Source organism: Cimex lectularius, unplaced genomic scaffold (assembly GCF_000648675.2).
Source record: "Cimex lectularius strain Harlan isolate CLEC.00 unplaced genomic scaffold, Clec_2.1 scaffold8, whole genome shotgun sequence".
In the NCBI taxonomy this organism is placed as follows: Eukaryota; Metazoa; Arthropoda; class Insecta; order Hemiptera; family Cimicidae; genus Cimex; species Cimex lectularius.
The window spans coordinates 271,448-298,413 of NW_019392656.1; the positions used below are offsets into that span (position 1 = coordinate 271,448).

The 26,966-nt window shown below is 29.9% G+C and overlaps 1 protein-coding gene and 1 long non-coding RNA gene across 4 annotated transcripts in view; both read right to left on the reverse strand.

Annotated features, from left to right (window-relative positions):
- The window catches only part of LOC106669603 (putative aminopeptidase-2), a 31,709-nt gene extending 5,007 nt beyond the window's left edge, over positions 1–26,702 (reverse strand). Inside the window, exons 1-28 of the mRNA XM_024224743.1 lie at positions 26,639–26,702; positions 24,787–25,220; positions 15,528–15,686; positions 15,171–15,470; positions 14,913–15,096; positions 14,701–14,857; positions 14,530–14,614; positions 14,297–14,474; positions 14,005–14,200; positions 13,503–13,780; positions 13,253–13,446; positions 13,004–13,171; positions 12,781–12,921; positions 12,638–12,716; positions 12,379–12,573; positions 9,273–9,829; positions 9,018–9,198; positions 8,806–8,962; positions 8,638–8,722; positions 8,405–8,582; positions 8,123–8,318; positions 7,426–7,703; positions 7,170–7,363; positions 6,938–7,105; positions 6,721–6,861; positions 6,583–6,658; positions 6,324–6,518; positions 41–471 (exon numbers count right to left, since the gene is read on the reverse strand). Of these exons, the coding sequence (XP_024080511.1) occupies positions 41–471; positions 6,324–6,518; positions 6,583–6,658; positions 6,721–6,861; positions 6,938–7,105; positions 7,170–7,363; positions 7,426–7,703; positions 8,123–8,318; positions 8,405–8,582; positions 8,638–8,722; positions 8,806–8,962; positions 9,018–9,198; positions 9,273–9,829; positions 12,379–12,573; positions 12,638–12,716; positions 12,781–12,921; positions 13,004–13,171; positions 13,253–13,446; positions 13,503–13,780; positions 14,005–14,200; positions 14,297–14,474; positions 14,530–14,614; positions 14,701–14,857; positions 14,913–15,096; positions 15,171–15,470; positions 15,528–15,686; positions 24,787–25,220; positions 26,639–26,662 (5,609 nt within the window). The 5' untranslated portion in view covers positions 26,663–26,702. The remainder of the gene's footprint in view (positions 1–40; positions 472–6,323; positions 6,519–6,582; positions 6,659–6,720; positions 6,862–6,937; positions 7,106–7,169; positions 7,364–7,425; positions 7,704–8,122; positions 8,319–8,404; positions 8,583–8,637; positions 8,723–8,805; positions 8,963–9,017; positions 9,199–9,272; positions 9,830–12,378; positions 12,574–12,637; positions 12,717–12,780; positions 12,922–13,003; positions 13,172–13,252; positions 13,447–13,502; positions 13,781–14,004; positions 14,201–14,296; positions 14,475–14,529; positions 14,615–14,700; positions 14,858–14,912; positions 15,097–15,170; positions 15,471–15,527; positions 15,687–24,786; positions 25,221–26,638) is intronic.
- On the reverse strand, positions 3,501–5,027 carry LOC106669632. Of its 3 annotated transcripts, XR_001340954.2 has the most exons (4): positions 4,570–5,027; positions 4,356–4,513; positions 4,125–4,292; positions 3,501–3,726 (listed from the first exon to the last, which is right to left on the reverse strand). It is a non-coding gene; the product is annotated as an uncharacterized LOC106669632 (long non-coding RNA). The 3 variants fall into 3 exon arrangements; XR_001340955.2 differs by having other exon boundaries at positions 3,501–4,292; positions 4,372–4,513; XR_001340953.2 differs by having other exon boundaries at positions 3,501–4,292.
- Positions 26,703–26,966: the final 264 nt, after the last annotated feature.

The following is a 26,966-nucleotide window of genomic DNA, read 5'->3' on the forward strand; positions in this document are numbered from 1 at the left end:
AATGACAAAATAAAATAATGAGAATATTTCAAATACCAACCTTTTTTCATCATTGAATTCATAAAAAGACATGTACAATCCTTTTAGTTCTTGCATCTGACCAGAGTATTTTAATGTGAGTACAAATTCAACATCTTTCTTTATAATTTGATCTAATTTAAAAACAATAATACCAGAAGTGTCATTTTCTGTTGCTAAATTCAAATCTAACTGAGCATTATTTTCATTTATTGAATAAAATCCATCTGAAATGTTCACTTTGCTGTGAAGCCCAAGTTTGTCCGTGTCCTCTAAAATTGTTCCAGCTATTCGAACTTCTCCAAAGAATGATTCCTCTTCAATATTTGGGGCAATTTCAAGTGAGTAATAGGATGGTTTCCAATATTTCCAAAATGGATATTCTATATTTGAATCCTCAATTTGATCACTACTGCTACTGGCACTACTTATCCCAATTAACAGTATAACTATCTAAAATAGAAAGAATATTTTTGAGTTGACTTTTACAGCTTTTATTCATATAATTTTTGGAATCATTTATATAAAAATATATTTGAAAGTCTAAATAAATCTAAATAAGCAATTAGAGGACTTAAGCAAAGTTAACTAATCTTCTTCTTGCATATACACATTTATCTTTACTGACTAAATGTACTGTTCAATTGATACATTATTTATATGAAGTTTGTTGAAATAATCATCTTTTTTGTACCCATTTGTTTTTATTATAAATGCATTTGAGCTACACCATGGTTCTTCATCGGTACATTTAACTCCTTTTGAAGTATGTAATCAGGTTTTTATACAATTATTTTTATTATAAATGTATACGAAAAAGATGATAATTTCAACCAACCCCATGTAATAAGTAAATTGCAACATCTAGAACTGAATTTCTAATTTGGAATAATTGATCCATTTTTTTTATTCACCAAAAAAATTCATAGCTTAAAAAAACAATAAATTTAAATAAGTTTTAATTAACAAAAAAAAAGCTTATTTGATGTGTTTCGTTTTTAAGTTTTATATTTTAACAAAATAAATCATAATTTAATTGTTTTCGTTCAGTATTTAATTTTCATTGACCCATTAATATGTAGGAATTTAAAATTATATAACAAACAAGAAAAATGTTAATGTAAAACAAAAAAACCAATACACTTACTTTTCTATTTTCGCTATTGTACACGGCAATTTACTGTCTTTTATTGTTTCTTACATAGCATGCATCATAAGTAAAAAATAAATAAGCTTGATATTTGTTATGAAAATGAGATGTTGAGTAATAATTCCTTATTGTATTTTTATTGATTAAATTCTCTTCAATAACTCAATTTTATTTTTATAATATGCAATTGCTCTAAGAAAATCTTAGAAACGATTGTTTATTTATCAAATACAGCAGTACTTACATGCCAAGAAGCCATTGCAGTGTTTTATTTTTTAATCCAAAACACTTCTAATCAGTGAGGATGTATCTTTATCACAATATTATCTAAGAATTTTTCTACGTAATGATATAACATTACAAAATTTCTATCTGATGAAACTAGCTCGAATCATTTGTGGTCTCCTTTGTTGAACTGTGGAGAAACTGCTCTACTAACTATTCAAAGTACAACTTCTAACTACTAAATATTCAAAGTTGCAAATTTATCCTTAACATTCATTTATTTAACAAGCAACAAGCCCTTTTACATGATACAAAGAAACAGAAAAGAAAATGATTTTAAACAATAATACAACAAAAAGTTATGCAAAAAAATTATAAAAACAATCAACAGTGCATAATTATAATCTGAGTTATAAAATGTTGATTAATAACAAAATTATATAATAACAAAATAGTCACTAGTTATCTAATTAAAGTATGTCGTCCTCTGAAATCCAGTAACATATTTTATTTTGTTCTCAGTTTTTGTCTTTAAATGTAAAAATAACAACCAATGCTATAGAAATATTTTATAAAATGTTATTAGTAATTCATGCTAAATTTCAATAGATTCATTTTGAGGATACATTTTTAATCCTATGTTTAACATAGAGGTACATTAGTAGATTATAAATATCATAAATGCAACTACCTATTCTATAGATTTTCAGTTAAACCTTGATATTGCAATACATTACACACTTTAAATAGAAGTAAATTAAATTTAATTTAGTTATATAATTTGGTTTTGTTAAAACGTCATTACTGTAAATATAAGGTACAGGTCCCCGATTCAAGGGGCTGCTGGATTCAAAACCAACATACTTAGATTTTTTTTTCAAAAACGCCGGCACCCAGAGGATATGACCTCTGCCATTGCCACCCCTTTTAAAAAATATAAATAAATTATAACAAATAACATTTGATTCAAAAGGTGAGGATCATGAAAATGTCCCATAACTCCTAAATTGTATCATCTTAACAATAATAAAAACTGAACTATATTAATTCCATACAGCAATAAATTACCACAATTAATGAATTATCAGTGCAACTTATTAAATTATATTATCTAAAAAAAGCCTTTTGCAAATTACAAAAAAGGAATTGTTGTCGCATAAATGAAACGAAAAAGTAAAATATAAATTTTACACTCAGAATTTTTGTTTTCAATTATTTTTGTAATGTAGCGGTATTGAAAAGTATCTCCAACTTGATGCTTTTAAGAAGCAACCACCTAATTTACACTTTATGTCTGTTTTGAGGTTGGATAGTATTTTAGAATTAAATTCCAAATAAATTATCAATTCGTTAATCTTCGACACAGTGTTTCAAAGTCAAATCCACACAATTTTATGGTCTAACAGTGGCCGTTCATCAGGTTTTCTACATTTCCTGATGGCAGTTTTTAAGAAATAAGTACTGGTTCAAAACGCTTTTACAATAGAGGGGAAGGAACCATTTCCGCACTTATTCCTACTGGACATTTGCACACTGCCCAACAAATATGGAAAGTTTTCTTTCACAGTATTTCACCAGCCTTCTTACTTCTCCTGTGCACTTCATCTTATGAAAAATATGCAGATGCAAAAAACGATATATGTTTATGAGCAATTAGCAATTATTCAACAGCTTAACCATTACATTGATTCTTAATTAAATAAAATAGTTTAATTTTATATTTTTTCAGGATATTTTCCATCCTGAAAACTCAACACATACTCTTAAATGATGTTGGTCTCAAGACTTCCTCGCTCTTTAATCCCTCTTATTGAGAGCTACCATTGGCTAGTTTCTCTTAACATGTCTCAGTCTTAACATCAGTGTATAAACTGGAGAAAAAATATATATACATTTTACAATGCATATTTGTAATATGTGTTGTAATCTATACAGGTTACAAATAATATATTTAAAAAATATATGTTGGTATAATTAGAAAATAAAACTACACGAAATTTTTATTGTTCATTTGTGTATAACTTAAAGTAGTGGTTACTAGTGGGCATATTGATAAATAAAAAATAATAAAACAATAATATAATAGTATTTGAAAGAATTTACTAGAGTATAGAAACAAGAATTTACTTCACTACCTTGAAGAAATTGAAATGATCATTAATAAATATATTTTTGTCATTAATAATGGTATCATCTTCCTTGATATCAAAATTTATGGCTGCATTCTCAAAGCAGGCACTAATTTTAGCCACATCATTTTCATCCCAGAAGTTTTTTATAACTTCTTTTGGAAAGAATTGTTTGAAATAGGTAAGGTTGATGAATTGAGCCAACTGCAATTAATACAAACACATTTTAAAAATTATATATCTAGTTATATCTACACATTACAGTTTTAGTACTTGTATATATAATATTTTCAAGTTGCTTCCTTGTTACAGAAAAGCATTATTGTTTCTACTAGATGAACCTATTAATAATAAAATCTACAAACTTCAAACTAAGATTGTCAAAGTTGTCAATGTAATAATCTACAATATAACATGAAGTGTCTTTGGAAATAAGTTTAGAAAGTAAATGAATAAAATATGGCCCATTTTTTAAGTAGTCTGCTTTATCCACAATATCATTCAAGAAGCTGAAATTGATTTTGTTATTTAATTTCAAACATTATTTTCTACTTTAGTTGAGTATGTTAAATTTTAGTGATAAATAGACATTTCTAAATTACCTATTAAATAGCATTTTGTCTTTAACACAACAAAGACCATCCAAATAATCTTGCTTTATTTTCCATTGTTTTTCTTCAATATATTTCTGTTTAATGAAGTTACACACCTTTTCATCTCATAGTTTAGCAGCAATGCACCAAAATGTTTCCCTCAACTCAGGTTTTAACCTAATAATAATTCAATTTATTATTACTTTTATTGCCAATTCACAAGTTCTTTAATTATATTACATTCAGTAGCGCATACTGGTTTACATCCATTTTGTTTTCCATGTTATCATCAAGAAGAGTTTTAGCTGTCATATTTAACAATTAGCATTTTGACTTCTTCGTTCATCTTTGGACCCAACTCTTTTGTACACATTGGATACAATGAATTTGTAGTATTTCTAAAATGCATCAGGGTGTTAGTATTGTGAAGTTTCTTTTTGGTTTTAAAACTTACTTTGAGATCATTGTGAACGGATGTTCCCATTGAAAGATGAATTAATCCTTCAATGAATCTAAGACCACTTTTGAGTGGAGTGTGGTGAAGCTCATTTTTAAGATATTTCGAGAGATTTAAAAAGATTGTGCAGTTCAGACCTTTGAAATCGACCAAAAATATAGCATCATTTATTATTTGTGCCCGGTTCATAGGGTGAATCTGACCATGATTATCACCCAATAAATCTGCTGCAATGAGCTCCTATGTTTTTTCATCATAATTGACTCTGTAATATCCTAATACAATATGTATTTGCATTACTTATACATTTCCCATGCATTTAAATAAAACTGAATTTAAATTCAATTTGAATTGCACTAACCTTTCACTTGTGGTCGTCATATTAGAAAAAATATAATAAAAACAACAGTACAGAAATTTGAACAAAATTGCTTAATACCTTTGTTCTGAAGATTCAAAATTATCCACTCTTTTTTTTTTTTTTTTTTTTTTTTTTTTTTTTTTTTTTTTTTCCATGGCTGGCCTTAACCACTCTTTGAGATGAACATTTTCAAAATCTCTTTCTTTCGATGTTGTGTATGATTCGGGAACCCACCAATATTCAGGTTTAGTGTCTGTGCTTGTGTTTTTGAAAATAAATTTCTTATTCCTAGCAGCATGTGCTATTCAGGTGGCCAATTCCAAGCTGGCCAGTCTTAGCCCCAAAGTAAATGATCCACTGTCTGGGATGCAGCTGCCTTGCAGTAACAAGGCAGGCTCTCACTGGGCCTGACGCAGTGCAGATATGCATCCATTTGCCGTGTTCCATAAGGATCTGCGAGATCTTGTAGCTAGTTTTAAGGTGTCTGTTTGTAAACTCGAATCAAATCAATCAAAATAAATATTAAAAAATTTATTCAATGCCAAATTAAACTATTAAATAACAGTATTGTTTAGTATTTTGTAAACAAGTATATATTGTGGATAGTTTTAAAGTGGGCAGTCCACATTGGTCATCACCTAGCCTTTTTTTATTTGATTTTATTTTCATTCTTGTATTTTATACCTTCTAATTCATTTTTACTGCAATGTCAACTGTAATTTTTATATCCGCTGGAAGTAATGCATCATAGCAAACTTGGCTGATTTCTTGTAAACATGACGTTTAAACTTTTGTGTGTGTGTGTGTGTGTGTGTGTGTGTGTGATGAGTTCTACCATGCAATGGGAAGAGCTTATTTCTGCTACTACTCACAGTAAAATGAAAAACAAGTGCACCCATTTATTTCTTTCAGCTAGATAAAAGTCAGGCTACATAGTGAAAGTAATGTAATTCCTGTCATAGAGGAGGGCACCTTCCAACTTTCGTTGATTGTCACAGACAAGGAGTCAAACCACTTTTTAAACCTACTTAAAACCTAGCATTTTATTTGATAGAATATACATTTTAGCATTGCCAAAACTAAACTTGCCACTGCTACTGTCCTCTCCACTTTCTAACTCTCTACACCTTATACCAGGGATTAATTTCAGCAGCATGCTTTTTGCTCAATGAAGGAGTAAGATTGAAAAGAGGACATGTTTAACTTAGATGTTGATCATAATTTTTCGTAATTATACATATATCAAATCAATAAATTACTGGAAAAATAGATGGACACTGTTACTATTAAACAATAGTACATAAGGTAAAATATATTACACAAAATAACTTGACTTACTATATTATACAAATTGTTTGACTTACTGTAACATACAAACAACATTTTAATTCATTACTTTGAAGAAATTTAGATTATCCTTAATAAATATATTTGTGTCGCCAATATTGGTATTGTCCTCTTTTATTTCAAAATTAATGGCTTCACTCTTAAACCAGGAACTAATTTCAGCAACATACTTTTCATCCCAAAGAGGTTTTTCAGATATAGTAAGATTGATAGATTTTTGTACCAAAAGTTCTTTCAACTGTGATAAACAAAAAAGCATTGAAAAATTTTTATTCTAGTTCAAATGTAGAATTTCCTCTTACTTTATCTTTGCATTTTTTCTTCAACACCTGTTTATTAACAAGGGTCTCAAGATGCTCCATTAATACATCTCCATGACTGTAAAATGAGTACTTGTTAACACTGGATAAAAGAGCTATATAACAAAACAATCTACGAACCTCGAACTAAGCAAATTAAAATTTTTTGAAAAATAGTCGATTGTAAGACATGATGAGTCCAAGAAAACAACATCGATAAGCAAATCTGTCCATATATTTTCTTTTAAATAGTCTGCCTTATCCAAAATATCTTTCAAGAAGCTAAAAATTAAAATGCTTCCAGTTTTTTAATCACATCATTATTTTCTACTAAGTTTTGGAATAAACAGTTATATACCTAATAAATACTGTTTCATTTTTAACACAATACAAAGCATGTAAATATTCATCTTTTATTGATGATTGTTTCTCTTCAGTGTATTTCTGTTTAATGTGGTTGAACACTTTTTCATCTCCTATTTTAGCCGCAGTACACCAAAAAGTATACCTCAACTCAGAGTTTAACCTTATAATAAACATTTAATCCAAAGTTACTTTTGCTGAAAGTACATCAATTGATTAACACATACTGATTTTCATCAATTTTATTGTTTATGATATCATCAAGAAGTTCTTTGGTTTGATTCTTGCAGTGTTGGAAATCTAATAAACAGCCATATTTAATTATCGTCATTTTGGCTTTATGGTTAGTAAAATTGGTAACTTTGAAATCACTGGATATAAAATGTTTATATACATTATTTACAATGTATTTGATGTATCCCTAAAATTAAAATTGGCATAAGTACTGTAAAGTTTGCAGTTGTATTTGATTTTAAAACTTACTATGAGGGGGTCAAAAACTGGTGTGTCCTCTGAATAGTATACTAGACTCTCAGTCGTGTTTAAACCTATTTCAAGAGGAATGTAATGGAATTCGTTTTGGAGGTATCTTGAAATATTTAAAAAAGTTGAGTAATTCAGGATGTCTGTTTTGGCAAGGAAAAATGCATCAGTAATTAGTTGAGCTCTGCTTAAAGGATGGATTTGAGCCATGTTATCACTCATTAAATGTGTAGTAATGAGCTCCCAAGTCCTTTTATCATAATTCACTTTGTAATAGCCTGAAAAATCTCATGGTTAACACTTTTATAGACTCATACCACTGTCAGGTTGGGAATAAAATAATAATATTTACCAAAATAAACATAAAATATTTACTTAAAAATGTAGCATGCCACAACTCCAACATACAATTTCACCAACTAGTACAGAGGTGGTTATATGAGAAAGGGAAGGGGGGTCCAAAGAATATCTATGGAGGAAAATCCTACAGTACCCTGGCGGCATAAAAATGGATAGAGGCACGGGAGTGAGTTATAAAAAATATAGGAGCAAAATAGATACACTCAGGTCAAGGTGCAGAAAAGGCTTTTGGCCCCCTCATTTATGTCAATCTTATCGATAGGGATCCTTAAGTACATAGCAAGCTCATGATATGTTAAAATTGTAAAATTTGTAGTTTATTTTGTATTTTTAATACCTATATTTTGAAGATTCAAAATTATCCATTCATCATCTTTTATGTTTACAGCAAGTGGTTGTGCTTCATTGGTTGGCCTAAGCCACTCCTTGAGATGAACATTGTCAAAATCTCTCTCTTTTGATGTTGTGTATGTTACAGGAATCCACCAATAGCTTTTAACATCTTTATTTTGTCTTTGAATATCAAATGGCTCCTTTACAATTTCATTTTTACCAAAGTTAGAAAATTTATTCTGTTTATTGGAAATAAATAACTGAATTCTGTGATGTTGAGATTTACCTGTTTAACAGCGAGAGAACCATTTTTATGTCTGTAGACTGTCAGCAGTGGAAATCCATAATTGTGAGTCCAACCATGCATCAATGACTCAAGTGATTCTCCTTCAGGAATTGAACACTTGTCTATTTTGGTCTGCAATGCTCTCCAAAGTTCTTTCCCTGTGACTGAATCAAACTGGCTGGAATGAGAACAAAATTAAACACTGGAAATTGTTATAAGTCATTTTTTATTACTTTTCAATCAGATAAGTTTGCAATCCTTGTCTGAATGAATCACTGTTCATTATTATGTTCGCGACCATGTTTGTAATAGTGGCACCTTAAAAGAATGCCCATTTAAAGATTCTATTTTTTGGAAATGATCAAAAATTAAAAATGTTTGAAAAGTTGTGGTATGAAAACCTTTAAAATATTGCATTGGAGTAATAGGATACTGCGAAATGTCATTCTTGCAATAATTTTGTTCTACCAAAGGAGAAGGTGTCACGAAATCCGCTGACATAATTATGTCTGTAAAATATGGCAGGAACGTATCCTTAGCCTTTAACTCTGGATATACCTAAAATTGATTTTGTATTAGTTTGTTAGTCATTAAAAAGTAGCAAAAGTATTACCTTATCAACACTCAGATACATTAAATATGTTGCAATGCCCTCATTGAGCCATAAGTTACACCAATATCTACATGTTACCAAGTTACCGAACCATTGATGTGCAATTTCATGTGCCATTGAATGAACAAATACCATCTCATCAAAATGGGTTATTTCATTTTTTCCCAATAGGTGCTCATATCTGAATAGGAATATTTTATAACAACAGATTAAATTAGCCTTTGCATAGTTCAACATAATGATGATCATAACTACCCCCATGTGATGAGACCCCAGCTTTCCATAGCAACAGCGACTTTCCTGGGAACCACCAAAAGATCCATTTTTGGGAGATGATAATCCATTCCAGTGTAATTTTCCATTGCTTCTAATAAAACACCCATATTATCAAAAGCTAACTGCATTTTTTCTTTGCTCTCATCTGGATACCAAATTGTAATGTTCTTTCTAAGTTTTTTATTGGACATGTCATCATATATGACAAATGCCACTANTAACTTAAAAACAATAACACCAGAAGTGTAATTTTCTGATGCTAAATTCAAATCTAATCGTGTATAATTTTCTTTAATTGAATAAAATCCATCTGAAATGTTCACTTTGCTATGAAGCCCAAGTTTGTCCGTGTCCTCTAAAGTTGTTCCAGTTATTCGAACTTCTCCAGAGAATGATTCCTCTTCAATATTTGGAGCAATTTCAAGCGAGTAATAGGATGGTTTCCAATATTTCCAAAAAGGGTATACTACATTTTTATCCTCAATTTGATCACTACTGCTCTTGGCACTGCTAATCCCTATTAGCAGAGTAACTATCTAAAAAAGAGAGAATATTTGTTTAGCTAAACCAAAGCCCAGGTTATCTTAAACAATTTCAGTAAAAAATGGTATATTATTGATGTAGCCACTAATTATGGTGCTAGGATACCAACAGTGGGTCAAAATTAAATTTAAATTTCATGAATAATATTGTAAAGTGCCAAACCACAAGATGATGAAGCTAGCTAATCATGAAAAAATTAATTTTAATAATAAAATTAATATTTGTTGATACAATACATGGATCTTTCAGTTTTGATAGAAAATTATGATTTTTACTTGCCTTTTGCCAACAGCCTATATGGATTATCCAAAAAATAAAAATACTTTATTTACTGTACTGTATTTACATAATATTAGGTCTTTCTGTGTAAAAATTTATATTCGGATGGCTAAATAAATCCCAATATACAATTAGATATACACATATATCTTTGCTGACTAGATGTGTTTGACTCTGGCCCATTAATTATATACGGCTAATTGAGGTAATCAGCTTGTTCTTATCCAGTGAATTATTGTTTCAGTTTAAAAGCTTATCAAAATTAATTTGTTTTTAAGTTTCTTATTTCAACCAAACAAATTGTAGTTAGGCTGTTTTCAATCGCTTTGTGAAAGCTGTTGCATTTACTTTCCATCATTTACTTTTCAATGGCTCATTAAATCAGAAGACTGTGAGTTTACATCTATTGCTTATTATTATTTCCCTTATTAAGCACAATTAAGAGTAAATGCATAATCTTAAATGCAGAGAAACGTTAATGTTTCAGTAAACATCCTCTAAGGAAATATATAGAATAGAAAAAATACTGAATTTTTTTGCATTTAAGTATACAATTATACAAGTGGTCTGGAATTGCTGGAACAAAAAAATAGTAATTACTTTTAATAACAGATTAAAACAAACTTTATTTTGTTTCATTTTAACCAAAATCATCTGAGATTACAAGAGATTAATATACCGCCATTATTCAAACAAATTTGAAACTAAAAAATCAAACCACCGAAACATTAGAAAGAAACTTTACAAAAAACAAACAAAAACTTTACAAAAACCAACTAAGAAGAGATTGACTATTCAAAGATTTATTTACCAAATCCAATTGTAAACATGAGTGGGAGATTTTATCTGTGTTTTATTTACCTCTAATCCTTTAAAATTGACTAAATATTGTTGTAAAATAATCATTAGGAGTTTGTCTAAGAGTTAATTAAAAATATTAATAGTGACCACTTTTTCACCTCTCAGTGTACTAAACTTATCATATATTGTTTGAAGTTACTTAATATTTCTTAAATTTAAAACAAATAAAAATAAATTCTACTTACTATTTTCATTTTATCTGTGGACATGCAAAATTATATTGATTTTTGACAGCAATATAATTTTTTTTAACAACAAATATCCATACTAAATTGCTTATGCATGCAAAATTGATTAATAACAAAAATTTGTTACATTCATAATCAAGCATAACATTAAATTTTTATCAGTTTCAACCTTCCATGATGAAGGAAAAACTTCAAAAACTACAACAAAATAGTACTTGCTTAGTATCTCTGCAGTACATAAACTAGCTACCTACTATGTACCTTAATTATTTAAACATAAAAAACTTAAATATTTTATCAAGATGTACCACAGGAGCTTCAAAGGTTAAAAAATATTTCCAGTATGTAGTTAATCAAATAGCATCTCCCAGGAACTCTGATTGGAAATACTGGGAGTAAAAGACACAATAAACGAATATCTGTAGAAAAAAAGACTTAAATTTCAAATCAAACTTTTTAAAATGATTTTACCACCACCCTGACTTTCATGAGGAGATGTACTTCCATACCTTGATGACTTTTATACTTTTTCAGTATATAGTAATCATTTATCTTTTAGGAATATATCACATTGCCATCTGAAAAAAATTGTGCAATATTCCACACCTGTCTTCTATAGCAAAACTTCATAATTTTAATTTCCACCACCAAATCACGCTGCTGTGACACACAGGAAAAATAAAAAAATATTAAAACGTTTGTTCGGAATCTGAAAGACTTAAATACGTACCACACTTGCTCTTTTTTAAATAAACTGTTACAAAATATTAATGATTGACGAACACTGTTTTAACCACTGTGTTAACTCACCTGAGGAACTTTTAAATAAGTATTAATTTGCTTGGGAAAGGTACTAATTTAATTGGGAAAAGTATTAAAATGCTTGAGAAAAGTATTAAATCGGTTAGGAAAAGTATTCAATTGGAAGAAAAAGTACCAATTTGACTGAAAAAAAGCTATTTTACTGTATTACTTGTCATGCCATTAAGCCTTATATTATTTAACTTGCTTACAAATAAACAGTAAGAAATATTGACATTTTACAAATATAAAATCATTCACAAGATATTATATAATGTAAACAAAAGTACATTAAATGTAAAATATTTGTAATATTTTATTGAAAGATTGATGGAAATAAAATTATTAAACAATATTTTTATGGTATATATAATATTACTATAAGAAATCTTTATGACAGTATAGCATACTTATTTCATTACTTTGAAGAAATTTATATTGTTCTCAACAAACATATTTGTATCGCTAACATCGGTATCGACCTCTTTAATTTCAAAATCAATGGCTGCATTCTTAAACCAGGATATAATTTCAGCTACATACTTTCTGTCCCAAAACCTTTCCAAAATGACCTCCTTAATGGATTTTTGTTCCAATAGCTCTTTCAACTGTAATAGGCAAATTATGAATATTTTATTTTGATATGGCAAAAAATATAAAATGAAGACTTACTTTGGCTATACACTCCTTTTTCTCAGTATGGCTAGAAGCAATTTCTGTAAGCTGCTCCTTTACTGATTCATTTCCAAAACTGTTATTTAAAAAAGCATTTATTAACACCCAATAAAAGTTATATAAAAATAAAAACTACCAACTGTAAATTAAGAGAATCAAAATTTTCAGAATAATAGTCAATTGTATAACATGAACTATCTGAAGAAACAAGATTTGATAGTAAGCTAATTAAGGTTTCCTGTTTCAAGTAGTCAGCTTTATATAAAATATCTTTCAACAGGCTAAAATTGAAAATGAATGATTATTTACTACTTCAGTTGAGTTATGTTTAGTTCTAGTAGAAAATGTTTATTTTCAAATTACCTTTGAAATAGCTCTTTGTTTCTAACACAAAACAGACCATTTAAATAATCTTCTTTTAATTTCCAGTTTTTCTCTTTGATATATTTCTGTTTAATGTAGTTAAACACCTTCTCATCTCCTATTTTAGATGCAGTACACCAAAAAGTACTCCTCAACTCAGAATTTAATCTTATAATAATTTAAATTTAAAATAGATTTATTATCAATTTCACAATTGCTTTATGTATTGTATATTTGAGTAACACATACTGATTTTCATCAATCCTATTATTCATGATATCATCGAGAATTTGTATAGTTTGATTCTTGCAGTGCTGGAAATCTAATGAACAGCCGTATTTAAGAATCATCATTTTGAGAGCACGATTAATTAAATTAGTGACTTGGAAACCTCTGGATGTAACACGTTTGTACACATTAGATACAATGTACTTGTAGTATGTCTAAAATGCATCATTGTGGTTGTAGTGTTTAGTTTGGTTTCAGTTTTAAAACTCACTTTAAGGGTGTCGTGAACTGGTGTTCCCATTGAATAACGAACCAACTCAAGAATGAATGAAAGACCATCATAGAGTGGAGCATAATAGGACTCATTTTTTAGGTATCTTGAAAGATTTAAGAATGTTGAATAACTAAGAAGTTGTGCTTCAACAAGGAAAATAGAATCAATTATTATTTGAGCCCGGTTCAGGGGGTGAATTTTGACCATGTTATCATTTGATAAATCTGCAGCAATCAGATCCCAAGTCCTTTGATCATAGTTGACCTTGTAATAGCCTGATACAAAATTGATTTATATTACTTTCTAATCAAACAAATATGCAGTGGAATAAAGACAAATGTATAATTTACAGTACTAGTCAACAATTAAAAACAATGACAATTACATGGTATACATATATTTCATTTTGAATTAAAAATGCAATATTTTCTGAATAAACAAATTGCGCTAATAAAAGAGAAGCCAGTAACACACAGATTTTATTTGTTGTTCTGAATACCTATTTTCTGAAGGTTCAAAATTATCCATTCATCGTCTGCTATGATTGGTGCCACTGGTTGTGCTTCATTGGTTGGTCTAACCCACTCTTTTAGATGAACATTGTCAAAATCTCTCTCTTTTGATGTTGTGTATGTTACAGGAATCCACCAATAGCTTTTAACACTTCTATTTTGTCTTTGAATATCAAATGGCTCCTTTACAATTTCATTTTTACCAAACAAAGTTAGAAAATTTATTCTGTTTAATGGTTTAAAAATAAATAAACCGAACTGTGTGCTGAAGAGATTTACCTGTTTGACAGTGAGAGAACCGTTTTTATGTCTGTAGACTGTCAGCAGCGGAAATCCATAATTGTGAGTCCAACCATGCATCAATGACTCAAGTGATTCTCCTTCAGGAATTGAACACTTGTCTATTTTGGTCTGCAATGCTCTCCAAAGTTCTTTCTCTGTGACTGAATCAAACTGGCTGGAATGAGAACAAAATTAAACACTGGAAATTGAAATAAGTCATTTGTTATTACTTTTCCATCAGATAAGTTTGCAATCCTTGTCTGAATGAATCACTGTTCATTATTATGTTCGCGACCATGTTTGTAATAGCACAACCTTAAATTATGTTAGACTTAAATTTTGAATGGTTACTTTACACAAAACATCCTTCCTTAATTAAAATTTTAATGTTTAGCAAATACCCTTTAAATATGTTTTAAGAGATGTGGTAAATGTTGAAATCTCATTCTGACAGAATTTTTTTTCTACTAAAGAAAATGGCATGTGGAAATCCTCAAATATGCCTCTTTCTATGTTTATTGACATAAACAATTCCATTACTTTTGATTCTGGAAATAACTAAAGATAATTATGTATTAGTATGTTAAAACTAATTACAATAGTGAAAGATTACTTGGTCCACAATCAGATTCATTAAGTATGATGTAATGCCTTCATTCAGCCACAAATAACACCAATATCTGCATGTTACAAGGTTTCCAAACCACTGATGTGCAATTTCGTGTGCCATATAACTAACAAATGTTAGCTCATCTTCAAATGAATATATTTCACTTTTGAAAAACAGAAATCTATGCCTGAACAGAAAATATTCAGCGACAACAAATTAAATAAGCCTTTGCATAGTTATCATAATGATGATCATAACTACCCCCATGTGATGAGACCCCAACTTTCCATTGCAACAACTTCTTTACTGGGAACCAGGACAAGATCCATTTTTGGTAAATTATAGTCTATCCCTGTGTAATTTTCCATTGCCTCTACTAAAACAACCATGATATCGGATGGCAAAAGCACATGTTCTCTACTCGCTTCTGGAAACCAAATAGTATTGTTTTTTGGAAGTTCTGAGCTTGCCAGGTCATCAAATATAACAAACGCCACTACATAAGTGGACATTTTTGGAGTTGGGTAGAATGTGTCCCATACCTGACCATTTATTTTTTGGCTATAAAAATAGAAAGAACAATAATCATAATAGTGATTCTTATTTATAAAAATTTACTCTGGAGCTGATGTGTTTCTAATTGGCATGTTTGACAGAGCCTTCATGGACTGTGGCCTTCCCAATTTAATCTCAAATACTGCTTTATAACTAGGAATATCTATACAGGGAAATACTGATCGGGCCCCCATTGGTTGTAATTCTGTACTAATTACTTTTCTAAAATCATAATAAATGACAAAATAAAATAATGAGAATATTTCAAATACCAACCTTTTTTCATCATTGAATTCATAAAAAGACATATACAATCCTTTTAGTTCATCCATCTGACCAGAGTATTTTAATGTGAGCATAAATTCAACATCTTTCTTTATAATTTGATCTAACTTAAAAACAATAACACCAGAAGTGTAATATTCTGATGCTAAATTCAAATCTAATTGTGTATAATTTTCTTTTATCGAATAAAATCCTTCTGAAATTTTAACTTTGCTGTGAAGTCCTAGGTTGTTTGTATGTTTTAAAACTGTTCCCGTTATGCGAACTTCTCCAAAAAATGACTTCTCTTCAATTTTCATCCAAATATCAAGCGAGTATCGAGACGGTTTCCAGTCTTCCCAAAAAGGATATCCTCCATATGTCTCCTCTCTATGATCACTTCGGACATTAAAAATCCAAAGAAGAAGTATAAACCCAATCTAATACAAAGAGTGTTCGTTAGTTTCAAGAATTAGATAGCACGGTTTTATATTTATAAAATTGAAGCATATATAAGGGGATGTCTTTTGTTCCAACACATTTAAATGAGGGTGTTTAGGTTTTTCAATTTTTATGCTGCATTTTAGCACATTTTGTGACATTTTCATGTTATTTAAAAGTAGCAGTTATCTCCAATGTCATTAGGACTAACCTTCAATACATTTTATACTAAAAAACATCAGGGATAAGGCCACTATAATTTGATATTAAAAAATATGATACAAAAGATGAAACATCGCTAAAATCAATAACTGAACTCACTATTTTGGCCTAACAAGGTAAAAAAATCTTCACAATAATTAATCAATATTTGTAAAACAAGAAACTTTTAAAATATATATTAGTGTTATCAGATATTTGAAAAGAAAAGGAAAATTATACAATATTCTGCCTAAATTATTTGGTAATATTTTATTTTGTCTCTATATTATTAAAATATTCACGTACTAAAATGTTAATGTAATTAAAAACTTATATATGTGTAATTGTTTATTTTATTTGGTGTAATATGTTTAAATTAATTTGAAAAATTCATAAATGAGTATGATTAAAGTTGTGAAAGAACCTATTTTCAGACCATTTATCGTTTCTGCCATTTCCCACCATTTACTCAATTATATTCCTTTTGTTCTCATTGTTAAAACTTAGAAAAAACTGGTTTGTTTCGTTTGAACTATTTTTGCAAAATAATGCATTTTGGTGTATGCGTTAGTACTTACATGCCTATAAGCCATTTCAATAATGTACTGTTTTGATCAAAATCCTTCTAATCAGTGAGGGTGTATTCGTTAATTTATCTCACTATCATTTACACATTTTTCAACTGAATTACGTCAAGCCTGTTAAATTTAATTGCCCTTGTTATTAAACGGCAGTGGAAGAAATGAAAGGCCTACGCTTTCCATTTTGTACAATGTATTTAAAATGTAATTTGGCTTAACTGGAGAGCAACAGTAGTGATTCCAGAAAAAAAGGAATTTAATAAAGTACTGAATTGAGGAAGTAGACCAGTATGAAAGTGCCTTCTTTAAAATTTAAACTTAATATAATATTCAAACAATAACAAAGCTTGTATGATTTATTGAACAAGCAAACTAATTTAACAACTAAACAAATATCAAGCAAAATACTCTAAAAAAATTCTGATGAATTTGTCACTATTGGTCACATCTTCATGAACTTTGAGGACAAAAACTGAAAATGGCCTATTGGCTACATAATGCCATTAATAAGACCCAAATTATTCTGTGGTAAGCTGTTCACTATTTTCAACCAAAGCTCAACAAAAACAAGCTACCCAAACTTACAGCTTACAAAGACCGGCAAAAATATGTATCACTGGGGCAATAAAAACAACCCCGCCAAATACACTAGAAAAACTGTTAAACCTACCTTCATTGGAAATATTTCTACAAGAAAAAGCAAAGAAAAGTTAATAAAAAAAAATAAAAAATAAGATTCCAGAAACATTCTTTATAATACCCTATAAAGTCTCAACAGACTACAAAGATACAACATAAGATGGCTTCAAAACAAATGGAGGAATTGGATCAGGAATTTCCGTACAAGTCCAAGATATGATCAATCACACTAGAGACCTTATCTTTAACACTGACATATATGCCATCAATGACTTAGAAAATCTTAAAAGACGTTACACTGGCAAAAAAATTACCTCAAAATATTACAATGGACAATCAATGCATACTAAATAAATTGAGCCAGGAAGGAGTACAATAAGGTAAAAAGCTGCACTACATAAAGAACTCCTCCACTTGTTACTATCCATAATAAAAAATGTACAAAATCCAAATCCTGGGAAAATGCAACAATACGATGATACGAAAAAGCAGACACAGTGACTAGAGGAGGACTGCAAGACCATATATAAGCCCGAACCTAACTTGAGATGATACAAACAAACATAGAATCCTCCATCTCAGAATGGATCAAAAAAAGACAAAAGGAGAAATGAATAAACCCTAGAGGTAGAGGTAGTAAGCTTGTGTTAAAAGAACCCCTCATCAAAACTGGCAAACCCATTATTACAGTTAAAGAGGGCTACACTGAGAAAAAATAGGGCTATTTACTGGTCACAGGCATCAGAGAAAATATATACATAAGATGGGTATATTAAATCATGATCGCATTTGTAGGTGATGCAATGAGGAGGAAGAAACAGCCATTCATATCAACTAATACTAGGAAATTGTAGCAATGGAAGAATGACCTAGTAATTCTTATTGGAAGGTTCGAGTCAATTAAAAATGAACTAAGGTACTAGGAAAAGTACAATAATCCAGAAGGCTACAGTGCTAGGGGGACATAAAACACTCACTTCTTAAGTGGCCCATAGACGGTCAATATTATTGTACAATATAGATTGCACAATAATTCGATGGTTGCCCCTTAATGTTCAATAATATTGTACAAAATTTCGTTTGTGCAATGAACTTGAATAGTTTGAAGGCGATATTGAAGTTTGTGCAATATTTTCCACTTGTTGATACTTCACAAACTGACTGATATTGCGCAATAATGCCAACAGACGGTGCAATATTTTCCGGTTGTACAATATATTTTCAACTTTTCGTCAATCATGCAATGTATTGCACAAACTTTCAATATTGTCTACACACGATCAATTAAATTGCACAACCCAAAATATTGTGCAATAATATTGATCATCTATGGGCCGCTTTAGATTCCCATCAATATGTGTTCATTATTGTTGAAGGATTGTAATTGTGTGAAATACATATGAAATTCCAGAACCAAACTCAGCATAGGAACATAGGATTTTGATATTTCAAGTCAAAATTAGACTGATTTTGATTTTTCAAAGTCCAAGTTAGACTGATTTTGATTTTTCAAAGTCCAAATTATACTGTTTTTGGTTTTTCAAATTCCAAATTAGACTATCTTCGTAAAACTTACTAATAAAACTAATTAATTTGCTGACAGTACTATTATAGTGAAATTTCTTGTTGAGGTCAGCAGTTTGGCCATTTAAAACTCACCACTTAGGATGCCAGAATTTTGAAACACCTGTGATAAAAAAACAGTGAGGACCTGGATGATAGGAATTAATTTAATTTAATTTTTTTTTTGTTTATTATATCCTATTATCCCCACACCTGGATAGGTTTTTAAGGTGTGCAAGTGTTCCAGAAGACTCTGGAATATTACAAAAACATTTTAGTCTCCTTGTTTTATCTGGTAGTATTTATGAAATTGATTTGAGAATTTAGCCATTGTTGCCAATGTTTTAGAGTTGGCCCCAAAAAATTCATGTATACACAATTTAGGGCTATGCAAAAAACAAAAATTACATCACAGTTTTATTATATGATTATTGTTGTAACAAAAAAGAGGCTGTTTACTCAATTAATTCAAATGTACAATAAAAGAATTTTGTTACGAGCGTATTTCAACTACGAGGTTATATGAACCCTCAGGATGCTGTTGTTTTTGAAAATATCCCATTTGTAAGTATGTCGGGTTCGAATCCAGCTGTCTTGCATCCGAACCCAGGACGTTTACCTTACAGTGATTAGTGCTGTGTCAACGCCTAAACAATTGTGGCCACCGAAGCCCCTAAAATATTAAGGTTTAAAATAAATTAATGTTAAATATTAAGTCCATTATATTTATTGGCCTGATTGACCAAATTACTCCTTTCAATTAATCAATCTTTTTATGTAAGGTCTTGGTTGAAATGAAAAAGCAAGTGTCATGAGCGGGATTCGAACCCACGACCTTCGGTTCAATATGCTGCTGCTCTAACGATAGCTCAAGTGGTCAGAGGAGCAGCATATTGAGCTGAAGGTCATGGGTTCAAATCCTGCTCGTGACACTACCTTTTTCATTTTAACCAAGACCTAACATAAAAAGATTAATTAATTGAATTAAATATTAAGGTTTAAGACTTAAAAATTTTAAAAATAATGAAAATTATTACTTACCTGGAAACAATATCTTCAAAATAATTTTTTGAGATTCTAAAAAAAACATTGCCGTTAAAAGTAAATTGTTCCTTTTCCAACTTTTAATTATACCAAGTATATAAGGGTCACAGTGGAACATGCACTTATTTGACCAAAATTTGACATATCCAATTTTGCCACGAGTGTTCAGGATTAAAGTTAGGATTAAAAACAATGGGCTCTGCTGGGTTTGGAATTTTTTTACACTTTTATTAGTTATGAACTTATTCACTTTTCAAATCTTCTTAAAACCTAACTTTTTGTTTGATAAAATATATATTTTAGCATTACCAAAACTAAACGTGCTAGCTGTCCAGCAGCTAATATTGTCCTCTTTTAAAAATTCAGTTTTTCAAATTTCAAAATCTCTCTACACTTTATACCAGGAAGTACTTTCAGCAGAATGGTTTTGTCTCAATAAAGGGGTAAGATTGATAAGAGGAAATGTTTGACTTAGATGTGTGTTATAATTTTTTGAATGATATAAATGCTAATACAATAATTAGTTAAACAATTTTGTGGGGACTGATATGATTAAACAATAGTACATAAGCAAAATATTATTACATCAAATTAATTATTTTGACACTATATCAAAGAAACAACATTTTAATTCATTACTTTAAATAATTTATATTATCCTTAATAAATATATTTGTGTTGCTAATATTGATATTGTCCTCTTTTATTTCAAAATTCATGGCAGTACTCTTAAACCAGGAACTAATTTCAGCAACATACTTTTCATCCCAAGGAGGTTTTGCAACTACTGTAAGATTGATAGATTTTTGGACCAACAGCTCTTTCAACTGTGATAAACAGAAAAGAATTAAGAAAATTTTATTCTACTTGAAATGTAAATTACCTCTTACTTTATCTTTGCAATTTTTTTTCAATGTCTTTATATTAACAAGTGTCTCAAGATGCTCCATTAATGCATCATCTCCATAACTGTAAAATGAGTTAATTTATTAACACTGGTTAAAAAAGCTATATAACGAAAAAATCTACAAACCGTAAATTAAATTTTTCAGAAAAATAGTCTATTGTAAGACATGATGTATCAGAAGAAAGAATACCATTAAGCAAATCTGTCAATGTTTTTTCTTTTAAATAGTCTGCCTTATCCAAAATATCTTTCAAGAAGCTGAAAATTAAAATATTATTTTCTACATGAGATATTGAAGGTTCAGAAAACATTTACGTACCTATTAAATAATGTTTTATTTTTAACACAAAACAAAGCATTAAAATATTCATCTTTTAATGATGATTGTTTCTCTTCAATGTATTTCTGTTTAATGTGGTTGAACACTTTTTCATCTCCTATGTTAGATGCAGTACACCAAAAAGTATACCTCAACTCAGAGTTTAACCTTATAATAATGACATTTAATCCAAAGTTACTATTGCTGAAAGTACATCAATTTGATTGAGAAACACATACTGATTTTCATCAATTTTATTGTTTATGATATCATCAAGAAGTTCTTTGGTTTGATTCTTGCAGTGTTCAAAATCTAATGAACAGCCATATTTAACTATCATCATTTTGGCTTTATGGTTAACGGATGTAAAATGTTTGTACCTATTATGTACAATGTATTTGAAGTATTCCTAAAATTAATGTTGGTATATGTAGTGTAAACCTTGCAGTTGTATACGGTTTTTCAACTTACTCTGAGAGATTCATAAACTGGTGTTTCCTCTGAATCGAGTATAAGATTTTCAGCCATTTTTAAACCTATGTCAAGAGGAATGTGATGGAATTCGTTTTGGAGGTATCTTGAGATATTTAAAAAAGTTGAGTAATTCAGGATGCCTGATTTGGCCAGGGAAAATGCATCAGTAATTAGTTGGACTCTGTTGAAAGGATGGATTTGAGCCATGTTATCACTCATTAAATGTGTAGTAATGAGCTCCCAAGTCCTTTTATCATAATTCACTTTGTAATAGCCTGAAAATATCTTATGTTTAATAACACTCACACCAAATAAAGGTCAAAACTTCAGCAAAAAAATTCAAAAGGTGTTTTTCTAAAGTACCTCATTCTTGACCACTCTTCACGACTTCAACAAATTATGAAACAATAAGTCACTAAGAAACACACACTTTAGAGTCATACTACTGTCAGGGTGGGAAAAAAAAGTGAAAATAAATTTAAAATATTTACTTAAACATGCAGCATGCCACTACAAAATACAACTTCACCAACAAGTGAAAGTACTTACACAAGATAGGGAAGAGTGGGACAAAGGAATACCTCTAAAGACCAATACTAATGGGTCAAAAATGAATAGGAGATGGTGTCCTAGAGGTGAGGTGAATCTGAAGACTTTAAACATAAATAAATACAGTACATTTACATTCTAAAACCATAGCAATTGATCACTGCACCAGAGAAATAAAAAGATTGGGAACACATTTCAGGAAAGTAGGCATATTCTCTGATAGTCAGTGGCACTTAAGGCCTTAGACTCATGTAAGGTAAAGATAAAAGTATATGAAATTGTATGGAACTAATTGGACTCTTACCAATGAGGGAGGGCCTATGTAAGTATACATTATTGCGACTAGGAGAGGAAAAGATGCAAACATGATCCAAGCAGCCATTGGCAAGGTTTTGGAGGTTGATTAACAACCAGAAGCTGGCCAGGGAGTTATAAAAATAGAGGAGCCCAACAGATCTACTCAGATCGAGGTGCAGAAGGGCATTTGGCTCCTCGTCTATCCCCATCCCTATCCTTCAGCATGTAGCCAAATGATATGCTAATTTTTTTAATTTATAATATGTTTTGCATTTTTAATACCTATATTTTGAAGATTCAAAATTATCCATTCATCATCTGTTATGTTTACAGCAAGTGGTTGTGCTTCATTGGTTGGCCTAAGCCACTCCTTGAGATGAACATTGTCAAAATCTCTCTCTTTTGATGTTGTGTACGTGACAGGAATCCACCAATAGCTTTTAACATCTTTATTTTGTCTTTGAATATCAAATGGCTCCTTTGCGATTTCATTTTTACAAAAGTTAGTAATTTTATTCTGTTTATTGGTTTAGAAATAAATAACTGAATTCTGTGATGTTAAGATTTACCTGTTTAACAGTGAGAGATCCATTTTTATGTCTGTAGACGGTCATCAGTGGAAATCCATAATTGTGAGTCCAACCATACATCAATGACTCAAGTGATTCTCCTTCAGGAACTGAACTCTTGTTTATTTTGGTCTGCAATGCTCTCCAAAGTTCTTTCTCTGTGACGGAATCAAACTGGCTGGAATGAGAACAAAATTAACCACTGGAAATTGTTATGTCATTTTTTATTACTTTTCCATCAGATAAGTTTGCAATCCTTGTCTGAATGAATCACTGTTCATTATTACATCAACAACCATGTTTATAATAGTGGCACCTTAAAAGAATACACATTTAAAGATTCTATTTTTTGGAAATGATCAAAAATTAACAATGTTTGAAAAATGTAGTATAAAAACCTTTAAAATATTGCATTGGAGTATTAGTATACTCGAAAATGTCATTTCTGCAATAACGATGTTCTACCAAAGAAGAAGGTGTCTCCGAATCCTCTGACATAATATAGTCTTTGTTATACGGCAAGAACCATTCCTTAGCTTTTAAGTCTGGATATACCTAAAATTGATTTTGTATTGGTATGTTAGTAATTTAAAAATACTAAAAGTATTACCATATCAACAATCAGATACATTAAATATGTTGCAATGCCCTCATTGAGCCATACATAGCACCAATATTTACATGTTACCAGGTTGCCGAACCATTGATGTGCAATTTCATGTGCCATTAAAAGAACAAATTTTAACTTGTCATCAAATGAAGACAATTCACTTTTCAGAGATAGGTATTGATGACTAGGAATATAGCACCATCAATAAATTAAATTTGCCTTTTGCATAATCATCATAATGATGATCATAACTACCCCCATGTGATGAGACCCCAACTTTCCATAGCTACAGACATTTTCCTGGGAACCACCAAAAAATCCATTTTTGAGAGATGATAATCCATTCCAGTGTAATTTTCCATTGCTTCTAATAAAACACCCATATTATCGAAAGCTAACTGCATTTTTTCTTTGCTCTCATCTGGATACCAAATTGTAATGTTCTTTCTAAGTTTTTTATTGGACATGTCATCATATATAACAAATGCCACTAAATAAGTAGACATCTTAGGACTAGGATAGAATGTGTCCCATACTTGACCATTTATTTTTGGACTATAAAAAAATAAATAACAGTAATCATAATATAACAAATATAATATACAATATAATAATAGTGATTCTTATCTATAAAAATTTACTCTGGAGCTGATGTGTTTCTAATTGGCATGTTTGACAGAGCCTTCATGGACTGGGGTCTACCCAGTTTTATTTCAAATACTGCTTTATAACTGGGAATATCTATGCAGGGAAATACCAATCGGGCCCCAATAGGTTGAAATTCTGTACTAATTACTTTTCTAAAATCATTAACAAATATCATAATAAAATAATGAAAATACAGTGAATATTTCAAATACCAACCTTTTTTCATCATTGAATTCATAAAAAGACATGTACAATCCTTTTAGTTCTTGCATCTGACCAGAGTATTTTAATGTGAGCATAAATTCAACATCTTTCTTTATAATTTGATTTAACTTAAAAACAATAACACCAGAAGTGTAATATTCTGATGCTAAATTCAAATCTAATTGTGTATAATTTTCTTTAATTGAATAAAATCCATCTGAAATGTTCACTTTGCTATGAAGTCCCAGTTTGTCCGTGTCCTCTAAAATTGTTCCAGTTATTCGAACTTCTCCAGAGAATGATTCCTTTTCAATATTTGTGGCAATTTCAAGAAAGTAATAAGATGGTTTCCAATATTTCCAAAAAGAATATTCTGTATTTGTATACTTAATTTGATCACTACTGTTCTTGGCACTACTGATCCCAATTATTAGCAGTATAACTATCTACAAATGACATATTTTGAATTAATGTTTCCAGCTTACAAGCCGTACAGCTCCATTTGGAGTGCCTGAAATTTGAGGGGCATTCACGACCGCTCCACAGCCAGTCGCTCTGAACGTCAACCAGTGAATTACATTCTCAAAATGGATGACGATTTCTTGTGCTACTCTTCTGTTTATTTACTTTTACATATTAAAAGCAAAAAATCGAAGAGAAAATGGTGTAAGAAGTGGCCCCTGAACAGAAGCCGTAATACCCATATCAATTTGATGAATGAACTTTCCCTTGAACCCGCTGATTGGAGGAACTATTTAAGGATGGATGAAACGTCTTATTTATTCATTATATTTAGTGTTCTATTNAATGGAGCTGTACGGCTTGGCGCGGTTCCATTTGGAGTGATCGTGAATGTTTTTGAAACAAAATGTTCCTCAACATGTCTCAAGTTTTCCATCTGAGCAGGGAGACAATAGACTTGCGATCTTTGTCTACAGATAGTTGCAGAACAAGCGATTTGTTCCTGATTTATTTATAGACAATTTTAGAACTTTTCTATTGGCACGAGTTGCGTGATTTGTCTATGAGTATGTACTAGCCTTATAAATCTCAATATGCAATTAAAAACATCAACAACAATAAATAATTTTTTTCTTGTGTATCTATGTATCTATACTGACCAGATGTATTTGTTAAACTGGTCTATTAATTATGTAGGTTTGTTGAAATAATCAGCTTTTTATTATCTGTTTTTATTGTTGATGCATTTCGAGCTCTTCTTCAGTTCATTTAAAAATTATAAAGTGTTTAAGTCTAACTTCTTTTTAAGTAACCAGATTTGTTTTAATAATGTATAAGAAAATGATAATAACTTCAACAAAGCTCATATAATAAGCACATTACAATGCAACAACTTTAAAACAGAATTTCTAATATGAAATAATTGATCAATTTTTTGTTATTTACCAAAGAAATTTGTAGCTTAAAAGCGAAAGAATTTAAATAAGCTTTAATACTGAGACAATTCATTTTGTCATATTTTATATCATGTAATAATATGAATTGATGTTTCAGTTTAAAAGCTGATTAAATTTATTTGTTGTTTAAGTATCATATTTCAACAAAAAAAATTGTAGATTGGCTGTTTACTAAAGCTACTGCATTTATTGTACTTTGCAACATTTAATTTTTATTAACTCAATAAATCAGATGAACAATGAGGTGCGTCCCTTATATTACTACTTCCCTCTGCATTATTACACCCAATTAGTAATAAATGTATAATCTTAAACACATAAAAATTAATTCTTCAGCCATCTTTCTCTAAGGAAATGAATACTATAACTTTATATTATTACAGTAATGTTTGAATTACTTAATGTTTTTTACATTTAAAACCAACAAAACATCAAATTTTACTTACTGTTTTCATTTTATTTGTGGACATACCAAATTATTTTGAGTTTTGACAGTAATATAAATCTTTTATAACAACAAATAACCATACTAAATTGCTTATTCATGGAAAATTGATTAATAACAAAAAAAATTTATGTTCATAATCACGTATAACTTTAAATTTTTATAAATTTCAACCGTACATCATGATTTTTTCAAAAACTACTGTATAATACCAGCTATGTATCGTGATTAAATCCAACAGGGATAGATTGTATTTTTGATCACTAATTTAATTTTTATCACTAATCGTGTTAACTAAAACCCGGTGGGTTTTATTTTTATTTTTTATA